This window comes from Glycine soja, chromosome 12 (genome assembly GCF_004193775.1).
Source record: "Glycine soja cultivar W05 chromosome 12, ASM419377v2, whole genome shotgun sequence".
Taxonomy (NCBI): domain Eukaryota; kingdom Viridiplantae; phylum Streptophyta; class Magnoliopsida; order Fabales; family Fabaceae; genus Glycine; species Glycine soja.
This window is the reverse complement of record NC_041013.1, coordinates 1,356,469-1,379,273: the sequence shown is the minus strand read 5'-3', so window position 1 is coordinate 1,379,273 and position 22,805 is coordinate 1,356,469. Positions and strand designations below refer to the sequence as shown.

The window sequence follows — 22,805 nt, the reverse complement described above, 5'->3', positions numbered from 1 at the left end:
ATTGAGTCCTAAAATCTTTCTAAAAAAGATATTTTAAAAATTAATTTCTTATAATCGAAAGTATAATACGTTTAGAGTTTTTTTTAACGGTAATTTTAGACTTACAATTCACTTTTACTTGAATAACCGTTATTTTATTTTTTTTGTGAGAGGACTTGAATAACCGTTATTAAGTTCTATAAAGTAGTATTAATTGTAGACTACTATTATTATTCAATGGTGGAGATTATTTTGTTTGTTCAATCCAATTTACTTAGTTTATTTATTTATTGCTTGTAGTAATTGTCGTGTTTGGTGAATTGGTGACTAATTAGTTTTTTTTAGAGGAGTGACTGAATAATTTGTACTTATTGAATACATTAATTAATTAATATAAGATTGTTTTAACTTCATTAATTAATAATTTTGAATTTAAATCTTAAATATATATTTTCATTAAAAACTGTCATTTATAGTAATCTTAGTTTACTTAAACAGAGTTATCAATATTTTTTTAGTATTTGAATTTATAACTTTCCTTTTTTATACAATTTTTTTGTCAGCTTTTTTCTTATATGGTACTCTCTTCAATTTTAAATATAAAAAAATATTTTTCTTAGTCTCAAATATAAAAAAAAATTAATTAATTTTATCTCATTTAATATTATTATTTCTAAAATATCATTTATTTATTGAGGTCTTAATTCCAATGACTTTTTTTATTTCTAATATCAAATTTTTATAAAAAAAAAAAAGTAAGTTAAGAAAAAAATTATTTTTTGGTTAAAATTGATGCCATTAAACTTGATTAAATAACATTTTAAGTTGGAAGTATATAATAACACAACAAAAACTGAACCCTGTCTTCAAGCATCTATTCAACTCAACTAAGTCAACCCTAATGATTATCTATAAATATTAATAATCTATAATTATTAATAATAAAAATTATCACATTTAGTATATATACTTCATTGAATAATTTTATCTTTAAATTAATTTTAAAATTTTAAATTTTTCTTCTTTTAAATTTTCACTACTTTTATATTATTAGTTTTTTTATCATGTCATTTTTTATTAACTGTATTTAACTTATATTTTTTATTATTTAAAAAATTTAGAAAGGCACGAATGGTCTCTCTTCCCTAGTTCTAATAACTTTCTTTATAAACTATTTTAATTTTGCATGTTTCTTTTAAACGCATTTTTTATTTTAAATGAGTCGCATTGAAATTAATCGTGTGCGCATATGGTAAATCTCAATTTATTAGAAGTCACATTCAAAATCTTGAAGAAGAAAAAATAATAAAGGTGCACGTGTTATTCAAACCAGACTTAATACTTATAAAAAAAAAATAAAAAGAGAAAGGAAAAGGCAACTAGTATTTTCTTAATTCTTTTCTTTTCACAAGAACAAATGCAACTAGTTTGAAAGACTGGTTATATTGTTGTAATCGTTCATATTACGTGATTAGCACTCTCTTTAATTTAAGTTGAGAACGTTCAATAATGGTTTTCCAAAAAAAAAATCCCAAAATACATATTATGTATCGTTGAAAGATTGTTTTTTTTATATATAAAACAAACTAATAAATTAACTGAAAATTTAAATTAATTTATGGAATTATAAGTATTTATTCAAAAGTCATTTAATTAATAAATAAATATAAATTACATAAAAATATGTTTATTTATTTATTATCATTCCTGATTATTTGAAAGAGTAATGGGATGGGACATATGTGGTTGAATATTTTTCTTGAAATAAGTTTATTCAATAAGTTTCTCAATGTTAAATGAGTTTATTGAAAAGGAAAAAGAAATTAATTGAAGTAGTTTTTCTTAGAGTTTATTCAATAGGTATATTCTAAACATGTCAGAAGGGGTTCTACATGCAAATACTTTAATGTTCAAATAAGTTTTTAGTATAATATATTGTATTTTTTAGCCTGCCTAGAACAACAGAATAATATATAGAATTGTGTACGTACTTGGTCAAGGTTGCTGTGAGGAGCATGTGTTGGATTTTTGTTTGGGGTGTTCTAAACTCACTTTAGGGAGTAAACTCAATTTTGTAATATGTTTGATTACTCTAAAAGAAATATGTTCACTTGATCATATATGTTCAGAAAATTATTAGTAGATTAGTGAATTATTTCACGTGTACATATTTGTGACAGTAGTGGTTGCATGATTTAAAAATTGATTATTAAACGACTATTACCGATAATTCTTATCTATAGAGATGAATTAGTCTTATCAATAACTTTGATAACAGAGATTTTCTTTTTTTGATACTGACAACATAGACATATTAAAAGAGTCAATTATGGAGTCAAATTTAATTTAATTTGTAATCAATATATTACTTATTAATTATTATTATTAATTTTTTGTTAATAAAAAATTTAAATTTATAATCTTTTTTCTTTTTTCTTATCTTTTACTAGTATGTTAATCTTATATTTTCTCGAAAATTCAAAGAGTGAAACCAATGAGACTTAATTGTAAGAAACTTACAAATCACTTACTAGTATTATTTATTAAATTCAAAGAAATATTAATTCAAAATTGATGATATTTTTTTAAAAGTCAATACAAAAGAGTGAAAAGGCATTTTAAATTACTTGTATAAGTAGTATTCTCTTTAAATTCATATATAAATAAAAATAATTAATTTCATACTACGAAAGTTAATTAACATAATCTAATTTTATTAATTTGAAATAAAAAATAAAATTATTTCTAAAATATAATTTATTATCATGAATAAAAAAAATTAAATTTACTATATTTAAGTCAGGCATGAGGTTGATTTGATTATACGCAATTTTAGTTTTGAAAATGCAAGAGTTTGTCAGCGCATGTTTTGAAAGAAGTCTCACATAAGAAGGTGTTTGTCACTCATTAATCAGTGATTAAATGAGATCAATAACTGCTCCGTGCCGTCCATTTTGGATTCTTCATCTTAACTTTTTTAGTAATACCACTGCCACTTTCTTTCAACGCACACAATTTCACACTAGCCGTTGCTCATCAATGAATTTTAATTACGTAATTAAAACCATTTTTTATTAAAATTAAAAATATCATTAATATATTGTCATCCTAATTTTAATGTATTTTATTAACTTCTTAATCCTAATTTTTCTAAGACACAAAATAATAATTTCTTCATTCCTAATAATACATTAAATTTTAATTTGTTAATTATTTATATCATCATTCTAAAATTATTTTTTTATCTTTCTATTTACTTAATTATTTTTATTAATATTTGAAGAAAAAATAATTAAATAAAAATATGTAAAAAAAATAAATAATTTATGCATCTATAAATTTTTTAAAAATCTTATATAAAAAGACAAACAAATTTTCTTAAAAAATTATAATTAGAAACGAAAGAAATAAGACATTGATTATTGGTAAAAAAAAAAAAGATAAAACAAAAATTCATCAACATTATTATTAAAAAAAGTATTAATAATATTACTGCATAAAAATTTAAAGTATTTTATATTCATTTTTAAGAACTTAAAATTATAGTATTAAATATTTATAAAAACATTGGTCACGAAGACATAGTAGTAGACTAGTACTTACTATTAATGGCGTCACGATGTCACGGCAGTTCTGTACTATTACCGTCTAGCTTATCGTTTGGACATATTTAATTGGCCGCATCATCTCTTTTTGTTTTTTCTTTTCTTTTCGCTTTTTTATTTTTTACACGGTTGGGGATTCAAATGTCAAATAATAACTCTTTTCTTTAATCAGGTACATAGATATAAAACAATTTTTTAAAATTTTCAAAAATAAATATTTTATGCTCAGCAATAAAATATTGGATACAATTATTAAAGTTTGATTTTGATCGGTTGATTTTTTTTTTCATTTCTAGCTTTTCTTATTTTAAAATGTACATATTTATTTTAAGTTTTATCTAAACTATTTTTACCTCTGATAAAATGCTATCTAAAATCAAATGTCATATATTTTTAAACAACAGAAAACATACATTTTAAAATTGAATGAACAAAATACAGACAAAATGATATAAAATAACTTAAATTGAATTTTAATAATTTTAGAGAAACAAAAAATATATTTTTCTTCAAAATAGTTTTGAAAATATTGATTCATAAATTAAGAAAATTTATTTTAAAATATTCTTTTAGGTAATTATAAATACGTTATAGCAATTAATAGTAAACATAATGTTCTTGAAAATTAAATACTAATAACTAAACATATTTAATTTTTAACCTACCATACTAGAGTTCGTGTGATAAAAAATAGATAGTCTAAGATTTTAAGTTTTTTTTAATACAATGTGAATAAAAAGATCAAATATATAATGGCGTGTATAGTTATATGAATGATTAGGAAGAAAAAAAAAATGACATGAGTTCCCACGTATTTTTAATTTTTTTTATCCAACAGGATACATTTTCATTATTTTCTCGGTGGTACAAAATACAGGAGTAATAATTGTACTTTCTTTTGTATTCTTTATATTTTGTTTTTTTCTTTTTCTTTTAGAAGTACCAAACAAAATATTGAGGTAAGGGTATTGATCAGCAAAACTTACTAGTAAAAAAAAACTTTAGGTTGGACCATGCCTCATTTCACACAACTTACTTTATAATTTTATTTTAGTTTACTATTCAAATTAATTCCACGCATTGTGATACGTGTTTTAAGTTACCGTAAAAAAAAAGTTTACATTAGTTTAAATATATATATATATATATATATTATGGGATGATGTCATGCGATAACTTTATATTTATTTTCTTTAAAATTATAATTAAATGACATATACCAATTTAATTATTCATTCAAACAAATATCATTTTATTCTATTATGTTAACAGATTATATTTAATTATTATTATATTTTTATAAATAACTATCTTGCCATAAATATTCCACAAATATTACCTCTATTGTTATTATTATTATTTCTATTTTAAAATATATAAACTAAATAATTATCAACAAATAAATCATGTTTTCCTACGTATTCTAATTCATATATAATATTATAATTTATTTATATTAATACATAAAAATATTTTCATATAATTCGTATATACCTAAAATCTTATATAATTGAATATTAGAAATATATAGTTGATTGTCTCTAATTGATATACAATATTATAATTTATTTATTTTAATAAATAAAAATCTTATATAATTGATTCGTCAAAAATATATGCTTATTGATTAATTCTAACTATTAACAAATTTATCTTTACCTAAAATGTTATATAATTGATTGATTATAATAAATATTAATGATGATTATAATAATCATTTTTAATTATGATAATTGTTAACAATTCAATTCATTAAATTTTAAAAATAATTTTTTCCATCATAAATACATTTAATTACATTGATTGCAATTAATTTTGTTAAATGTCATATGATCGACCTCATCTATAAATATCTATATTGTTTTTTTTATCATTTGTATTGTTTGTTTTTTGAACAATCAATGCTAACATTTTTATTCTTTTTTATCTGTTTTGAATGGAGAAATAAATGTAGACAAGAAATGCAAATTATTTAAGATGAGTTTTTATCTTTTTTAATTTTTTATTTGCATTTTTTTTACATATTTAATCCAGTAGTTTTCATTTCTTTACTTCTACTTTTTGTTTTGTTTCAAGTTGTTTAAAAATTTCCCTTCTTGCACTAGAAAAAGAATAACTCTTCCATTGATTAGTTTTTTCAAGGAAACTATTTTTTAAAATTAGTTATGGCATATCCATGTATATTTTAGTTTATGGCGGGATATAATCTCCTGCTTTGTATTGCCTTTCTCTTTCGGACATAAAATTATGATATTTTTAATATTTGTTTTGATTTATAATGTTTTTTAACCTTCTCACCCGCATGTGTTGATTTTAAGATTATCATGTTCTTTTAATCTTTCCTTTTTAGTGTTAGGGTTTATTTTTCAGCCATACATACAAAGAAAACTTTATTAGAAAAGACAATATCTACTTCAGTGATTTTTTATGTTTCATAGAGATTAATAGTTGACATAACATTATTGGTTGAAATATATCCTTGGTGTAAACAATTTATTTTTATAATTGCATCTTTTTTTTTATCTTCCTCATCTAATGTAACATTTTTTTATCATTAATTTATTTTTTATAGTTTATTTTATGCGTTTATATTTTCTTCTCCGTAACAAATTCTCAAAAGTCAAAACATTATGAAAATATTATAAAAATAATTTAACACTATTATTTTGGTAAACCAAAAAATAAAATGAATGATTAACTTAAAATGTATGATTTTTTTAAAGATAATTTAATAAACATTTAATTTGGTATATTAACATACACATTTATTAAAAAATGAACAAAGTAATTGATAATATATTACAAAATTATAACACTATAAAATAATTATAGGTTATCAAATATAAATTTAATACACATGCAAGACAGAAGTATTATCTTAATCATATTTAACAGTTTAAAATTAGTTTTCTTAAATTTTATTTAATAAACGGAAACCTTGATGCAGGCAACATGTGCATATTTAACTAATAAACTTTTAGCCATACTAGTTTTTTTTTTTTTTTTTATCATCAAAAGGCTGAAACGAGATATTACAATGAGATATTTTAAAATACGATGTTTTGATATGTATTTTATTTATTTATTAGAGTACTATTAAATACTTTAAGTTTTAGCAACATAATGAGGTGTATAATGCTTTTAAATATATACTAATATTTATGCCTTTTTTATATGCACGTACGTGTATTTAAATACATACATATTAACATATATTTTCGTAAAATTAAAAATTAAAAACAAATATATTACAAAATTAGAATTATAAACTTAATATCCATGCAAGACACACTAGTATATTTTGTAAAATATTTACTGAGTATATAATTTAGTTTGAACTTTGTCTTGTTCAAGGATTTTTTAAAACAAAATATTAACAACGTATTTTTATAATATGTTTTACTGTTAATTAAAATTTACGGAAGCATTAAAATTTCATTTTCTATTTAATAAATCTCACACATAATTTTGTCAATATTAATTATAAACAATATATTAAAAAGTATGTTAGAGAAGTACTAGTTTTTGAATAATATTCCTCTTGTCTCATTAAACCGATCGAGCTACGTGGAATTGACACCGGCCTTTAAAAATTTTGAATTATAGGACACTCGTGTGCAGTCTTGTACTCTTGTTGTTACATTTAAAGTATAGAATTGGCATGAAGTAACTTGCAACAATTTAAGTTAGTGAAGTTAAACGAATTACAACCGTGCATACAAATTGTATAAGGTTATAATTTTCTCTCTTGTCTTGTTTATCTGAGTGTCTCATGCACAATAGTGACTGAGATTCTCTTGGGCTTCTCGTTCCGATTGATTGGTTATAACTTTCAAAAACAAAAGCTTTGATAGTAATTAAATTTACTATTAATAGCAATAAAGAGGTGGAGTAAGTAAGATATGAACCAATAGGTTTAAATCCAGCATGGGGATGGGACATATATCGAAATCACAACTGTTTTATTAGCTCATCCACTTTAAACCCTTTCTTCTGTTCTTGTCTTTACCACTAGCTGTTTATCACGGATTTTCATTCACCATTCTAAATTTTAGACCAGACTTTGAATTGTTTTAAGTTCTGTTCACAAATAATTACTGTATTGATTGTTTTTTGGTAAAAATAATTATTAATTACCTTTCTTATTGACAAATTTAAATTATATTGAATACAACTAATAAAGAGTAAATATTTAAAATTCATTTTAAATTTTGATATCATTAAAAAAATCGTGTTGGAACAATTCTTCCATGTTAGGGTTTTATGAAGAGTATTAAAAATAAAATTTAGTGACCCAATGTAAAAACTCTTAACTCTGTCTGTCAACTAATAAAAAATTATTCTTAATATGATTTTTAACATGATTATTATAAAATTAATAAATTAATTATATATGATCATTTACAAATAAATGATAGTGTAATATTATCTATGCATAGATTATTTATCTCTTAAGAATGTATAAAATTTAAGATGTTAAATATTAAATGTTAAATTTAACTATCTTATAATATATATTATTTGAGTTCTTAATACATTAGATTTGCCATTCTTATGTAATACTTCATCTGGTCTTCCTTATAAGTAATAATTTTTTTTTTCAAATATAATTAAATCTTATTTACTTATATATTATTTAATGAAACTTTCTCTAAAATACTCTTTATTTAACAAGGCCAAAAAATATCAAAAACTCTCATCCTTTTATAATTATTATTTTTTGTATACATTTAAGCAACAAAAGTTCCTTTATTATTTTGGGTTCATTAATTATTATTTTTGTAATTATCATAATAATAATTTCAAGATATTCTCACAAGTTCCTTTAGAGTGTGTTTGGATGAGGAAATTTAAAATTCTAAGAATTTTAAATATTTCAATTGAAATTCTTTTATTTTTAAAATTTTGTATTTGAATAAAAAATTTAAAATTATGAGGACGAAAGAAAATAATTGATGAGTTCAAGAACGAGATTTCAAAAACTTTAAAGTAAAAGAGAGAAATAAGATTATAAAGAAAATATAAAAATCTTTTGGAAGGTTCTTTTATCAAAAAAGAGAATTTCACTTTCTCACCTTGTAAAAAAAAAAAATCACATTTTTAATTATTTAAAATTCTGTTTTAAAATTTTAAAAATTTAATTTTTTTTATAAAAAAATATTCAAACAATAAATTTTAGATTAAAAAAATTTGAATTCTATGATAAATTATTATTTTTAACTAAAATTTTATATCCAAACGCACTCTTAATTAGTTATAGGATTAATCCTTAATTATCTATTTTTTAATAAAAAAAAGTTCATATTTTATGCGAAAAGAAATCTATAATCAAATTGTTAAGAGAACTATGCGAAAATGTTCCACCAAAACTTTTTTTTTTCCCGCTTAAATACTCCTGTAGCGTAGATAAAGCTTCAGGTTTGTAAGATGTTCTGGAGCATTGGAATTTGGACGAGAACCATTCAAATCGATAATGCGCATAAACCGAGTTTATTTATTTATATATTTGATATGGTGGGTATGGTGGGTGCTATTTAGATTTTTGTTTTTTCCTTAATGGGGTGCTATTTAGAATATCATCAGTGCTGTCAACGTTTACTTTTTCTTTTTTTAATAGAATCCTGTTAAATCCGTGAAAGTATAAGGCTTTTCTTTTCACTTTTGGATAATTAATCAAATTTATGACAAAATTTAGTATTTAATTATTTATGAAAAATGTGATAAATTAAATTTATAAATAATTTAAAAATAAATTAATTTTTAAATTTTATATTTTATGTTGAATTGTTCTTTATAAAATATAATTTACGATAAAATTAATTATTAAACATTATAATTTATTAACAAACTGATTTAAAAAATTTAATAACAACACTAATTTATTACACTTTTAGATATTTTAGGAACTTAGTTAAATTTTTTTTATCTTGGAACCAATTTATTAATGCATGATATTTTGGAGTGAGTATTTATCCATTTTTTTTTAGTAGAAACTGTGAAAGCATAAATTAAGTTGGAAAAAAAGTGCTCTATATTTTATGTATTTTTTAATTCCCTCTCGAAGATTTTCATGATTTTACCGTTTCAAATTGTACTATTATATTTTTGTTTTATCTCACGAGCAAGTTGTAAGATGCGTAATTGTTTAGTAACAAATTTGAATTTCTAATAAATTTCAAATTTTAATTCTTTATAGCAGCTTTTCAAATTAAAGAATTTAGCATTACTGCAAATTTGCCTTGTTGCACATCTTGCAAATGGAAGTATACGAGACAAGTCAAATATATTTTATGCAACACTATGAACACTAATTAAAAAAATGTTTCAAATACCAGCAAAAGTACTTTCTTGTCCTCTGCGGTAATATCCTTACCTGTTTTCCTCTCTCTCTGCAGATTCAAGCTTTAAATACTGTTTTTTTATAATTATAATATATAACTATATATAAAGAAAATAAGATATTTTGATACACATTTTTATATCTATTCTATTCTAATATTTATATTCACATTTCTATTATTCTTTTATTTTAAAAAAAAACATGGAAAAAGAATTAGACATCGAGTGCCTGTTCCCCCTAGTTATAATAAAAAAAAAAAGTAAATTCTACCGTGGCTCACATTTCAAGGGATACCAGTACTTATCTTAAATAGATCAATATATACTAACACATGCATTTGTTATATTTATTTTACGAATAATATAAAACTGATAATATAAGTTATTGTTAAATATCTTGTTATTTTTTAGTTGGTAAATGTCTTGAGAATTGTGTTTGGTGGTGTCCATTCCATTTTTACTTACATATTGTTTTATGTTTAATATTGAATTTGAAAAACAAATTTGAAATAGACGTCAATTTTGTAATTATAAAATTTAAAACAATATTAAAATTAACTTCTAACTCATTACTGTTGTGATTTTAAAGTATAAACAATTATTTTTCTGATAGTTCAAAATAAATAAAAAATACTAGTACCCTCCTAATATTCAAGGTACCGAAGCAATCACACAAAAAAAAATCTTTAAATACTTCTTTGACTGATTTAATGATTAAATATTGTGGATTTTTACATTTTATCTTTTAAAATTAATAATATAATTCTAAAAAATTTATAAACTTCTATAGTTGTTTATCACTAAGTACTTTTTTTTTTATCACAAGTTGTTTATAGAAAAATTATATTAAAAAGATAAAAAAATTAAGGTTTCTAAAATAATCGAGTGAACAGAAAATATAACATTTAGGGAAACAAAGATTATATGTAAGGCTAAAATCTAATAAATACTCGACTTAAATATATTTTTATTTCTAATAAATATTTTATTTTTATATTTGCTTCTTAATAATTTTTTTTACATTGAATCTTTAATAAAAGAATAATTTTATTTTTAATCTTTGATAAATTAAATTTTTTGTGTTTGTTCTATGATAAATTAACGATTTTTGTTTTAGTCTTGAGTGTTAACAAATGGAAAAAAAATTGAGATAAAAAATATAAAATATGTTAATTTATCAAGTACTAAAAATAAATGTCAAGGACAAAAAATGAAATTATTATTTTATTATAAACTCAATATAAAATAAAAATTTATTAAAAAATGAATGAAAAAATAAAAACATATTTAAATTTAAATACTCCTTCGAACGCGTGTATATATATTTGAAGGGAGAAATAGAAGGTGATTGGCGTATAGAAATTTGAGGGTGAGGGGTAACAAGTACTGTACAGTGGAGAAAATCATGTGATGTGGTGCACCCAGGAGATGATTCCACCAGCAGAATAACAACAAGGTGAACAGGTTGTATTATACGTACCTTGGTGGGGATCTGCTTCTGATATTTATTTCTAGGGAAATTGCTTAACTTAGGCTCATTTTTTATTCTATCCCACTTTCACCTCATTTTTTGTCCTATTTCTATGAAATTATTCATGGCATATGTTTTCCTTTTCGAACAGGATTGGAATTTGGAAGGCAGGTCAACTTGTGAGACTTACCATAAATCGATTTCGATTCAATTTCATCATTAAGTTGATGATTAGAACATCTTCAACTACTTAAAACCAATTCAAACTTGGCTGTCACAATGGAAGCTTTCTACGATTAACTTATATGATGGCACGAAAACAAGAAACCTCCATATAACTATTTTGATGAAAAACAAAATTAATCTTATAATAATTTTGCATACCCATAAACAAAGCCTCGCGTGGAACAAAAAGATATGTTGTAACAAATAGAGACTTCTTTTTTTGCCTTACTTTTTGTGCTCGAACAGAATTTTCAAACACGGAGTATATGCCATAATTTTCGCTTCGGTATTCTATTTGGTTCAGCTTAAACATTCGTACAGTACCCCATCAACAGTTTTTTTTTTTTCCTTTTAATACCAACAAACATTTAATAAACTAACGAAATATTTAATAAATTTTCAAATATTTATTATAAAACCAGCCTATAACATCATTCCTATAACAACACACCTTAAATACCATTCCCATCACGGCATCATAACAGCTCTAATCCCAGACTGTTTAGCTCACAATCACACACTGCTACATGAACCACAAAGACAGACAAATTTAACAGTGACTCTGAAGACTTTTTCTAAGCTCTCACACTACGAAACCTAAGTTGGTAACTTTCCTCAACTCCCCCCACACCACATTACTTATGTACTAATAAAAAATTTAAAAGAATTTTGAAACAAAAGGCCTACAATTAGTTTGGTCTTGAAGAGGGAAGAAAAAAGTAAAGTTACATAGTGAAAATTTGAAATAACAAAAAGGAACGAAGGAATGAAATGAAGTTTTAAAACTTTTCTTTCAAGCAAAATTTTCTATCAAGAATAACTTTGCTATAATAATAATAATAATAACAACTGAACAAGTGAACACATACACATAGTTCCCACACCATATTCTGTAATTAATCACTAACTAACCAAATGATTGCAATATACAAATCCTGACTAATGAACTTTATTGGAGCAAGCGCGAAATTGGAAAAAGGTCTTACCTAGTAACAAGATTATTGTGAAGAAAAACCAAGCTGTCGAACACCCAAAATTGGATACAGAAATGACAGAAAGGCTTATTTTGTGTTCAGAAACTCGATCAAAATGATGAACCAAAAGATTCTAGGGAAAGCCGTTTCAAATAAAAAATAATAAATAACCCAAACATTAGTTTAGCCTAACCCCAGAGTTACTACACAGTAACAACAGAGTTGTGTTCAGTAGCCTATCCACCCTTCCTGTCAACCATAAAGCAGCATCACATACATCTTCCTTCGCTAAGTAAATGGAATTATTCACCCTTTCCATTTTGGTTGGTAGCAACATAATTACGGATAACTTCCATGGCCAACTGATGAGCATTCTTGTTTTGAAGCTTTGCTAATTCATCCATTGCTTCATATGTCTCCTTATCAGCAAAAAGCTTGAGGTTGTGGCGTGATGGTGCTACCACTGGACCCTCCCATTTCTCAATATATTCTTTAAGCTTCTCAAATCCCTAGAAACAGAAAATGGAGTAACTTAGGCCAAATTTTCCAATCACTTTAACAACCATAATGATCATTTTAAAGATTAAAACAAGAGTTAGTAAATGTGGATTGCATGCAAATAAAAAGTATGCAGTAAAGCTCACCATTCTGTTTGTGAAGTCACCAAATGATTCTTTAGATTGACGCTTTTGCTTCCAATAATAAAACAAAGGCTCCAAAACTTTTTCAAGGTCTAGAAGCTTCACCCTGTCCATGAAACTTCGAGCTAATGATGTTTGTTTATGGTTTCCTCCAAGCCAAATCTGCATCATAAGAAAAAACAGTGAACATTATAGTCTTTTGAGCTTTTCTATCCACTGTCAGCGAGTTCAGCTGCAGATCAACAAACCTGATAGCTATTTGGGCCATCACCAACTAGTCCAAGCTCAGCCATGTATGGTCTAGCACAACCATTAGGGCAGCCAGTTATCCTTACAACCACAGACTCACTATACTTCAGGCCAACCTGAATTGCAGACAGAAAAGTTTTAAGTATCCTGATTAGTGATCTCCATCAAATCAATACTGCCATATATATGTGCAGCAATACCTTATCAAAAACAGCACGAATCCGCTTAAGAATGTTAGGTATCCCACGCTCAGCTTCAGTAATTGCCAGAGGACATAATGGGAAAGCAGGGCATGCCATTGCTGTTATGTTGAGGGGATCTACAAATCTAGGTTGCTGTGTTCACAGCAAAACAGGTAATTATAGGCTTACTAATGAAAAATTCTATATACTGAAAATCTAAAATTATAAAAAAGAAGCAAGAGATGAGATTAAAAATAATAAATAATAGAGAATGAAAAGAGAGGCGCAAACAAACATTGAGCATGATGTCAGGAGTAGTATGGAAGAAATTAACCAATTCCAACAGATACAATAAGGGAAATTTCAATCAGAAATTCATCATACATGATGTCAAGCATCAATCAGAAGTGAATTGAAAAAGAAAAAATTAAGAACTTTCCCTAGTGTTGCTCACAAAAAATAGATCCACCACGAGCAGCAGCTAATCAGATCTACAATCACCTAAAATTTATAATTGATATCTTGGATAGTGATATAATCTAAAATGTTGGGCTTGTATGAATAATTAGTGTGTTTCTAAATGCAACTTAAGGAAACTACTAAATTAGTAAATTATGATTTCTAAATGAAACTCGTGTCAACTGAGCAAGGAAACATCAATTAAATACTTTATTAACAAGCATTGTTCGACACAAAACAATTAAAGTATAATCTATAAACAACTAAACATTAAGCTGTAAACAAAAATTGCATATAATTTTGTGAGACATTAAGCTGTAAACATCTCACCAGCAAACCAGCTTGAGCAAGAGTGGTTGTAATTGGACGCTTCCATGCAGCACGAACATCAGTCAAGATGATATTCTGATTTGGAGTGATTCTTGCATTCAAATTATATTTCTCAATAACCTCCCTCAATGTCTTTTTCATCTTTCCACCAATACGACCATTATCAACATGAAGACCATAAAAAAACTTGCCATCGCCCTGGAAGATGAAATCCAATAAATGAGCCCATATAGCATAAGGATGTGGAACTATATTTTAGCCAAAGACAATAACGCCAAAGAATGAGCTAACTACAGATTGCTTAACCACATATAAAGGAGATATGGCTGCAACTCTCTCACATAGTCACATAGCAAGAATATATATACATATCTACAGTTAAACGAGATAAGAGAAATCTACAAAGCACAAAAAGTATCAGAATTTCCAATAATCTTCATTTACCTAATCTGCCAGATAGTTTGTATGCTTCTATGCTATGCATAGCTTAGCACACTTTTTCAGGTAGAACAGAACTGAAAAAACTGTACACATCACAGGTAAGATAGCATGTATAAAGATCCATTGTCACCATGTCAGCTATTAAATCCATAAATAGACATCAAACATGCCAATCCTATCCACCAACTGTCATAGTGCCAAATCCATATAACTATGAATGGAATGCATGAAAAAAAGATATTATGGGCCATACAAGCAGGTATAAAGGCATGATATTATTCACTCATCTAGAGAACCAACCTGTTCATGCCACCCAAGATAACTTTTAAATTCCCATTCTGGCAATGCACGGAAAGGTTCAAATTTCTTGCCATAATATTGCTCAACTACGCCTCTAAACTTTTCAATTCCCCAAGAGCTTATCAAATATTTCAATCTACTATACTTGCGGTCATCTCTTCTCCCATTTTCTCGTTGTGTAACAACAATGGCTTTCACTGCATACAAAATATCCTCCTTTGGTACATAACCTAATGGTTCGGCCAAGCGAGGAAAAGTGGTTTCTAACCTATGAGTTCTTCCCATTCCACCACCAACCTGCAAGAATAATTAGAAGGTCCCAGTTAGAACAATGGTAGAAAAAAAATAAATTCACTCAAACTGTTATCTACACCCATCTTATTCTTACATATATGTTGAACCCTTGAGGCTCCCCATCATCATCCATAACAACAACAACACCAATATCATTCGTGAGAATATCCACCGAGTTATCAGTTGGCACAGTAACGGCAATTTTGAATTTCCTTGGCAAGAACTGAGTTCCATAGATAGGCTCGGGGGAATCTGGAAAGTTTGTACCATGAGAATTGTCATTTCGTGCCTGAACTACTTCAGGTGGTTCTGAAGTCAAAAACTTTTCCCCATCGACCCAGATGTCATAGTAGAAACCAGACTGAGGAGCGAGGAGCGCAGCAATGTTCTCGGCAGTTTGTTGAGCAAAGAGGTAATCTTTTCTCACAAGGGGAGCAGCAGGAGCAAGCACATTCCTGTTTAGGTCGCCGCACGCACCAAGAGTGGAGCCCATGTTTCTAATAATGGTAGCCATCACCGTTTTAAGGTCCTTCTTGAGAACACCATGGAGCTGAAACGTCTGCCTGGTGGTCAAGCGAAGCGTCCCAATCCCAAACTGATCAGCAAGATCATCCATGGTGAGGTAAAGTTGGTTGGAAACCTTCCCGCAGGGGTTCTTAGTGCGAATCATGAAAGAGTAGCTTCTGGAACCACGCTCCTCTCTATTGTACTGTTGATAGCTACCATGAAACTTGATCAACTGAGTGGCGGCTTCACCTATATTAGGGGCATCCGTCAGCATGTCCTCATTAAGAGGATATCTTATGAAATTGCTTTGTTCTTTGAATATTTCGACTTTGCTGCGCTTGACAGTGGCAGTTTCGGACTGCGCAGGCTACAAAGAAATCACAACCACAACAGGTTATCACATTATTCCAGAGTCTAGCCACCTTAATAAAAAGAAAAAAAGAAAAAAAAGGAGTATCATTATAATAATAAAAAAAGGAATCGAACAATCCAACTTTAGTTACAGAGAAGCTAAAATAAAGTAGTAATCGGAGAAAAAAGAGAAAGCGGAATTGAAGGGAAGAAGAGAAACCGTGGAAACAGCACGTATGAGGGAGAAAGAGCGCGTGGAAGAAGGAAGGGAGAGGGCATTGCGCGAGAGAGCAGAGGCGGAAGCAGAGCTGAAGCAATGGAAGCTTGGGATCTGAAGCTTGGTGTCCTTGAGCGGCGCTGAGGTGGTGGCTGGTCCTCCGAACGACGTCGTCATGAGCTGAAGAACGAAGGGGGGAAATTGGGTGATAGCGGTAGTGGTAGTGAGTGGAGAGAAACTGGGTTTTTATTTTGTTTGTGTAGACGTCACGTGCCTCCCACACCCAGCACGCTTTCAAGGATATATTCGCTCCCAGTGAGGAATGAACCTGGACGGAATCTATTCAAAAGCCAGGCACGCTTTCAAGGATATATTCGCTCATACCAGGAAATGAATATTTAACTTATGTAAAATTCTATATCATCTTTTGGCCTAGTGTTTTAATTTCCATGAAAAAAATGATCAACAACTCGTTCACAGCTAGTTTGTTGTCTGTTAGTTAAATGATAAACGTGAATTGATGCATATATAGGCACCAATTGCTGGTCAAATAACAATGTAATTAAAATTTTGCACCGCTGAACCCATATAAAAGTTTTGTTTTGAAGTGATATAAAAGTTAAGCACTATGGTTTATTTAACAAAAAGAAAGAAAAGAAAATCTTTCTAAGATATTATTGATTTGAGCTGTCCAATAAAAAATAGTTATGTATCTTTCATTACCTAAAGAGTAGAGATTAATTACAATAGTCGAAAAGACGGCTAAAATGGTCAAAAAGAAAATATCAAATAAATGTCTCTTGCATAAAAGATGGACTAAATTAGTCATAAAGACAACTTGGATACTCTCTCCAACGTCTACAAAAATATATTGGCACCAAACAAATGTTTTGTTTTTAATTTATCATAAAATATATGGTTGCTAAGAACGTACCATATCATTGCTCTCAACAACAAAAAGGTACCATATCGCTCTCAATCATTTGCACTAGCTATAACAGATATATGTGACCTTGTACTTCCCTCGGACACATTACATTTGTGCCCGAATTCCTTGAGGTAAACGAATTCATACATGAAAACAATATGTAATTATACCAAATTATGTACTGGATTATTTTTAACAAATAATCGAGCCTTAATTTATAATCTGTCAAAAATTGTGGATCAGGTCATGCTTGTTGCTGGGTCTGAAACTTCAGCTACTGCAATGGAATGTGCACTGTCACTTCTCTTGAATCATCCAGAAGCAATGCATAAGACTAAGGTCGAGATAGACACTTATGTGGGGCAAGATCAACTGTTAATCGAACAAGACATAGCAAAACTGAAATACTTGCAAAACGTAATCACAGAGACACTTCGGCTATATCCTGTGGCTCCACTCATGATACTCCACGAGTCCTCCAATGATTGCAATGTTGGTGGTTTCAGTCTTTTAATCACCAAAATATAATTAAAACGTGAACATGATTGATATGTTTGGAGATCAAATTATATATATTTTTACCCTTTCAGGACCAGTTAGTCTAAAAAATACTAACATATTATTAAGTTAGCACATTCAAAAAATAATTTTTGTATATTAACACATTCAAAAATTAATTGTTAAGTTTGGGAAGGTACTCATGTGATTTAAGTTACTTAACAAACAATTCATTGGTTATTTGATTTAACTATTTACCCGATATTTTAGTCAAATCAATGACTTAAAAATTAGCCAAAATTGTTCTAACTGAAACCAAGTCCTTGAATAAGATATTGGTGTATTTCCTTTTTTTTACTTGAGGAAGATTGGACCCAATTTAAAAAACTAGAATAAGGTTAATCGGAGTGGTTGAGTTATAAACCCCCTAATAAATACGTACTTCTCTATGAGTAATTTTCATGAGTACCTTCCCAAACTTAACAATTAAATAAACATTATAAAATCTTGTTTTTATTATAATGCAATATTTTAAAAAAGAAATTATAGGTTTAAATTGAGAATTAGTTTTTGATAAATAAAATAAGGTTAATGGGAGGGGTTGAGTTTTAAACCCCTAATAAATCTTACCTCTTTATGAATAATTTTTCGCGTAAATCTAGTACATTAAACAATTATTATAAAAAAATATTTTTTGCTATAACGCAATATATTTCAAAACAAAAAATCTAAGAAATTTATAGGTCTAATTTTGAAATAGTTTTGGGGAAATAAAATAGCTGAAGCAATCCCTTATATAAAGGGGTTCCCTTGCTCAGTAGGTTCTGTTCTGTGTTGTCTTGTTGGTAAAGAAAGAGAAGAAAAGAGTGGAATCGAAGACGAAGACGAAGATGGAGGACGCATCAGCATCAAAGTTCATCCCACACCAAATCGGAGGGGTCCAAAACGACGTGCTTCGATTTGGTCTCCATGGAGTCAAGAGCGACATCGTTGGTTCCCACCCTCTTCAATCTTCACTCCAATCTGTAATCTCTCTCAACCCTAACTCTCTTCTTTGCGTTGCGATTTCAGCTTTTAATCCTTCTTCGTTTTCCTCATATACTCTTTCTGGCCGCTTTATCCGATTTCACCTGCTAGCTATTTCCCCTTTGTAATTAGGGTTTCATTTAAAATAAAATCATTTGATTGAAAATAATCTAAATTCTTAACGTTTCAAACTGATTTATAATTTCAGTTTGTTGTAACTCTACCCTGTATTTTTTTTCCTTGTATTTGTGATTTTTAGACAAGGAGAATGGATGAAGCGATGAAGAAGCAATGCAAAGTTAACCTGTACGGAACTGCTTTTCCCCTGAAGGAGGAGCTTGACAGGCAAATCCTGTCTAGGTATGACAATTCGGATTGGAATATTCTGTTGTAGATTGTAGTCTAGTTGCTTATTGAATGTTTCGAAAGTTAAAGCTATCTCAGTGATAATATGACATGGGACCTTGTTTTCGTTAGTGGTGAGTGGTTAGTTAACTTTGTATAGCTGGTTTTCAGGCACAGATCATATACATCACCATATGCGTGTCATGAGATTGGACATTGATTTACTAATGTTTGCTAAAAATTTGCTTGTTAAACTATGAATATGTAAATAAGATTTTGATTAGTGGTTAACAAACATTGCAATGTTGGTTAGCTCATATGGTTAGGTTGACAGAATGTGGACTCATGGTAGATCTTGCGTGTTTGTGTGTGTCTTTCTCCCTTTTATAAAAAGAAATTGCTGAAATTTGTTTTTATTAAGGGTGAAAGGCATTTGAATTTGATGTAATGCCACTGATCCTTGTAGGTTCCAGCGGCCTCCTGGACCAATTCCATCTTCAATGCTGGGTTTGGAGACTGTTACAGGAAGTGTTGATCACTTTGGTTTTGAGGATTGTCTAAATGGTAAATATGATTTGCCTTTCTTTTCACATTTATTACCTACTTTGAAACATTTGATTTCTGCTTAAGCAGCTGGTTCTACATTAAATATTGAAATTATGCTACATTAAAGTGTTGTGCTTGTTATGCTTCATTTTCTGAAATAATATGAAATATTATAATTATGCTTCATTAACATTGGACATGAACTCCATCAAAGAGGATAACTGGATTTTGTCTTAAGTTTTTAATTGTTTCCTTGATCGAATATTTTTTTTTGACACCTTGGACCCTTTCTTTTATCTAAGATTTGGAAAGAACTTGTGCTCCAAACCTTGGACCAATATTATCAATTGTTTTGGGAATATATTATGCTTGTAGGAATAACTGAATAAGAATTTTTTTGGGGGGTTTATATTATCAACTGTTTTGGAAGTATATATGTTTATAGGACTAAATGAATAAGAATTAAATACCTTTCTGTTTTGAGATGATTGTAGTCTTGTTGATCATTGCGACAAAGTTTCTGTTATATGGTTTGGGGATCTAAAGAGGAGTCTACTCTAAAATCTTCAAAGTCGATTCAGACAAATTGAGAATATGTGTTGCTATTGAAACTTTGTGCTGTGGTTAAAGACTTATTCAGACTTAAATCAGACTTTGAACCGTCATTCACAGTTCAAGGATGACAAGAGTATGTTTTATAATTTGATTTAGAATCTGATTCAGGCTTATTTAGAATCTGCTGTTGAAATCTCCTGCAGTATGTTTTATGATTTGATTGGATATGCATCATAATTTAAACACAATACTGGAAGTATGGAAGATAAATGATTGCACAGTTTTAGTGATAATATTTTAAGCCACATTGCTTTTAACCACCAAAAAAGACATAGCCTGCTCAAAATCATGTATTTTTGTAAAGCTTTGTTCTATGGAATTAATGCTATGATTGCGAATTTGGTATCCATGATAATTGAGCTATGCAATCTTATTTGTTGTTCCTTTTTTTTTGGTTAATTGGCATATGGCACATTGTTGTTCATACTTTTCTCTGTCTCTTTAAATGCCATTGATGTTGTTTGCAGACCCCCGTGAGTCAGAGACTTTCCGGCCATTGGACATGCATCATGGGATGGAAGTTCGCCTTGGTCTGTCTAAGGGACCAGTGTACCCAAGTATTATATAATTAAATTTGACTGTTATTCTAGTGCCAGAAAACAGTATTTTGTGATCGAAGTTTCTTGCTATTCGTTAAAATGAAAGTGTCCAAGGAGTTGGCATATTTTGTGATCAAAGCTTCTTGTTTTCCTAATGCTCTGGATGCTAGAAATGTTATTGATCCATATAAACAGAGCATGTCTTTCAAATTAAAGCAGAATTTATGCATGAGGCATTTGAGTTGAGCATCCTTATTGAATTTTAATTTGACTCCCCCCTTTTCCCCTTTTCAATACTCGATATGAAGGGAATTGATTTATTATGCATGGAATGGTTGACGAATATCATGTGTGTTTGTGTTAAATTAGATAGTGATTCGTGACTAATGTAGATCCCCGTATCCTGGTATCTTCCATCTGCTCATGTTTTTTTTTTTGTAAGAGTGATGATATTTTGACACTCTTTTATTTTAAACATCCCACCAACAACTCATATTTCTTTATTTCTTCCTATTACATCATATCACATATCCTACCTATATTTCTCTCTCTTTTCTTTCTCTCTCACTAGGTGTATACTAGCAATATTTGGGTGTCAAAATATTTTTTTCCTTTTGCAAATTCCTTGCTTCTTTTGTACTCACTGAGGGGTATTTCTATGCAGGAGTTGTGGCTCGCTAGCTACAATTCCAAAATCGAAGAGAAATTTTAGCATTTGATCTCAAATCTACACTTTAATATCCGGGGGTAGCTGATTTACCTCAATATAAGTAGCTACTTTCACAGTTTTTACGGTTCCAGTCCATATCGTGGTTTTATCGTACATGATAACCTCCAGGATGAGTTTGCATGTTGAAGTGCATGCTTCTTCACGAACTAATTTGTCATCAGCCAAATCGTGCTTCTTCATGCGGTCGGTGGTTTCTTGCAAAATCTGCACTACAATTATGAAGCTCCATTTATTCAATGCAGATCTTTTATAGCAGAAGGTCATCTAATTCCCTAGTAGAATAGTTTAAACGTCAATTTTTATTATATGGGTTAATTTGGAGAATAGTATCAATAACACCTAGAAAGAAAATAAGGTTGGAAGAAGTAACATCTGTGTACCCAATCATGGCCACCAATCCTAGCACGAACAATTATTACTTATTCTGATTGAGAAATGTTATTTCTACAACAAATTGTAGAAAATTTTTATAACAGAGAAATGTGAGATGCAATGATATAATAGAGAGAATCAAAATGATATTGTATGGATTGTTGGTCTGCTAGACTATTCATATCTAATTGAGTGATCTACTAGACTACTCATTATCCATTTTATTTTGATTGGTTAGTAACTTTTTTGAAATATTTAATGTTCTCAAAATTCTATAACATCACATCTAATGGTCACTATTGGTGGTCCAAGACCACTTGTATATTCCCCTGATGATAATACATACTACATCGATATCGATATAAAAACATGAAATAAAAGGAAATGAAATCCTTTCATATTAATGGTGTCGTGGACTTCATCCAGAGAATATAGGCAAGAACAAAATCAATATGCTAGCTCAATTTTACCAAGTTCAATTACAGGTTCAAAGAACCCAATATACTATAGAGATAAAAAAATAAAAAATAAAAAAAACTCTTGACCTTATACAAAGTTTTATACAGATGTGAGGCAAGTATCTAACACAATTTATTAACAATGAGTTATAAAAAATTATTACCAATGTCTAGCGTAAATCAT

General features: G+C 28.2%; 2 protein-coding genes across 2 annotated transcripts; one reads left to right on the top strand and one right to left on the bottom strand.

Annotated features, from left to right (window-relative positions):
• Positions 1-12,493: 12,493 nt before the first annotated feature.
• LOC114379614 (sulfite reductase [ferredoxin], chloroplastic-like) lies at positions 12,494-17,010 on the bottom strand. The gene is made up of 8 exons (XM_028338301.1): positions 16,568-17,010; positions 15,584-16,363; positions 15,196-15,492; positions 14,455-14,652; positions 13,684-13,818; positions 13,483-13,599; positions 13,238-13,396; positions 12,494-13,102 (listed from the first exon to the last, which is right to left on the bottom strand). Exons 1-8 carry the CDS (start codon positions 16,739-16,741, stop codon positions 12,896-12,898), a joined length of 2,067 nt encoding a protein of 688 aa, XP_028194102.1. The 5' UTR covers positions 16,742-17,010; the 3' UTR covers positions 12,494-12,895.
• Positions 17,011-18,803: 1,793 nt separating this feature from the next.
• Positions 18,804-21,327, top strand: LOC114378046 (cyclin-B1-2-like). Its single transcript, XM_028336555.1, has 4 exons — positions 18,804-19,015; positions 19,276-19,376; positions 19,828-19,925; positions 20,990-21,327. Exons 1-4 carry the CDS (start codon positions 18,881-18,883, stop codon positions 21,088-21,090), a joined length of 435 nt encoding a protein of 144 aa, XP_028192356.1. The 5' UTR covers positions 18,804-18,880; the 3' UTR covers positions 21,091-21,327.
• Positions 21,328-22,805: the final 1,478 nt, after the last annotated feature.

Excerpts from the sequence above, each read along its gene's own strand:
- LOC114379614 (XM_028338301.1), bottom strand. The coding sequence starts at position 16,741 with ATGACGACGTCGTTCGGAGGACCAGCCACCACCTCAGCGCCGCTCAAG. Across the intron at positions 16,364-16,567 it reads TCATACGTGCTGTTTCCACG|CCTGCGCAGTCCGAAACTGC; the intron begins GTTTCTCTTCTT and ends ATTTCTTTGTAG. Across the intron at positions 13,819-14,454 it reads TTGCTCAAGCTGGTTTGCTG|CAACCTAGATTTGTAGATCC; the intron begins GTGAGATGTTTA and ends CTGTGAACACAG.
- LOC114378046 (XM_028336555.1), top strand. The coding sequence starts at position 18,881 with ATGGAGGACGCATCAGCATCAAAGTTCATCCCACACCAAATCGGAGGG. Across the intron at positions 19,377-19,827 it reads GACAGGCAAATCCTGTCTAG|GTTCCAGCGGCCTCCTGGAC; the intron begins GTATGACAATTC and ends TGATCCTTGTAG. Across the intron at positions 19,926-20,989 it reads TTTTGAGGATTGTCTAAATG|ACCCCCGTGAGTCAGAGACT; the intron begins GTAAATATGATT and ends TGTTGTTTGCAG.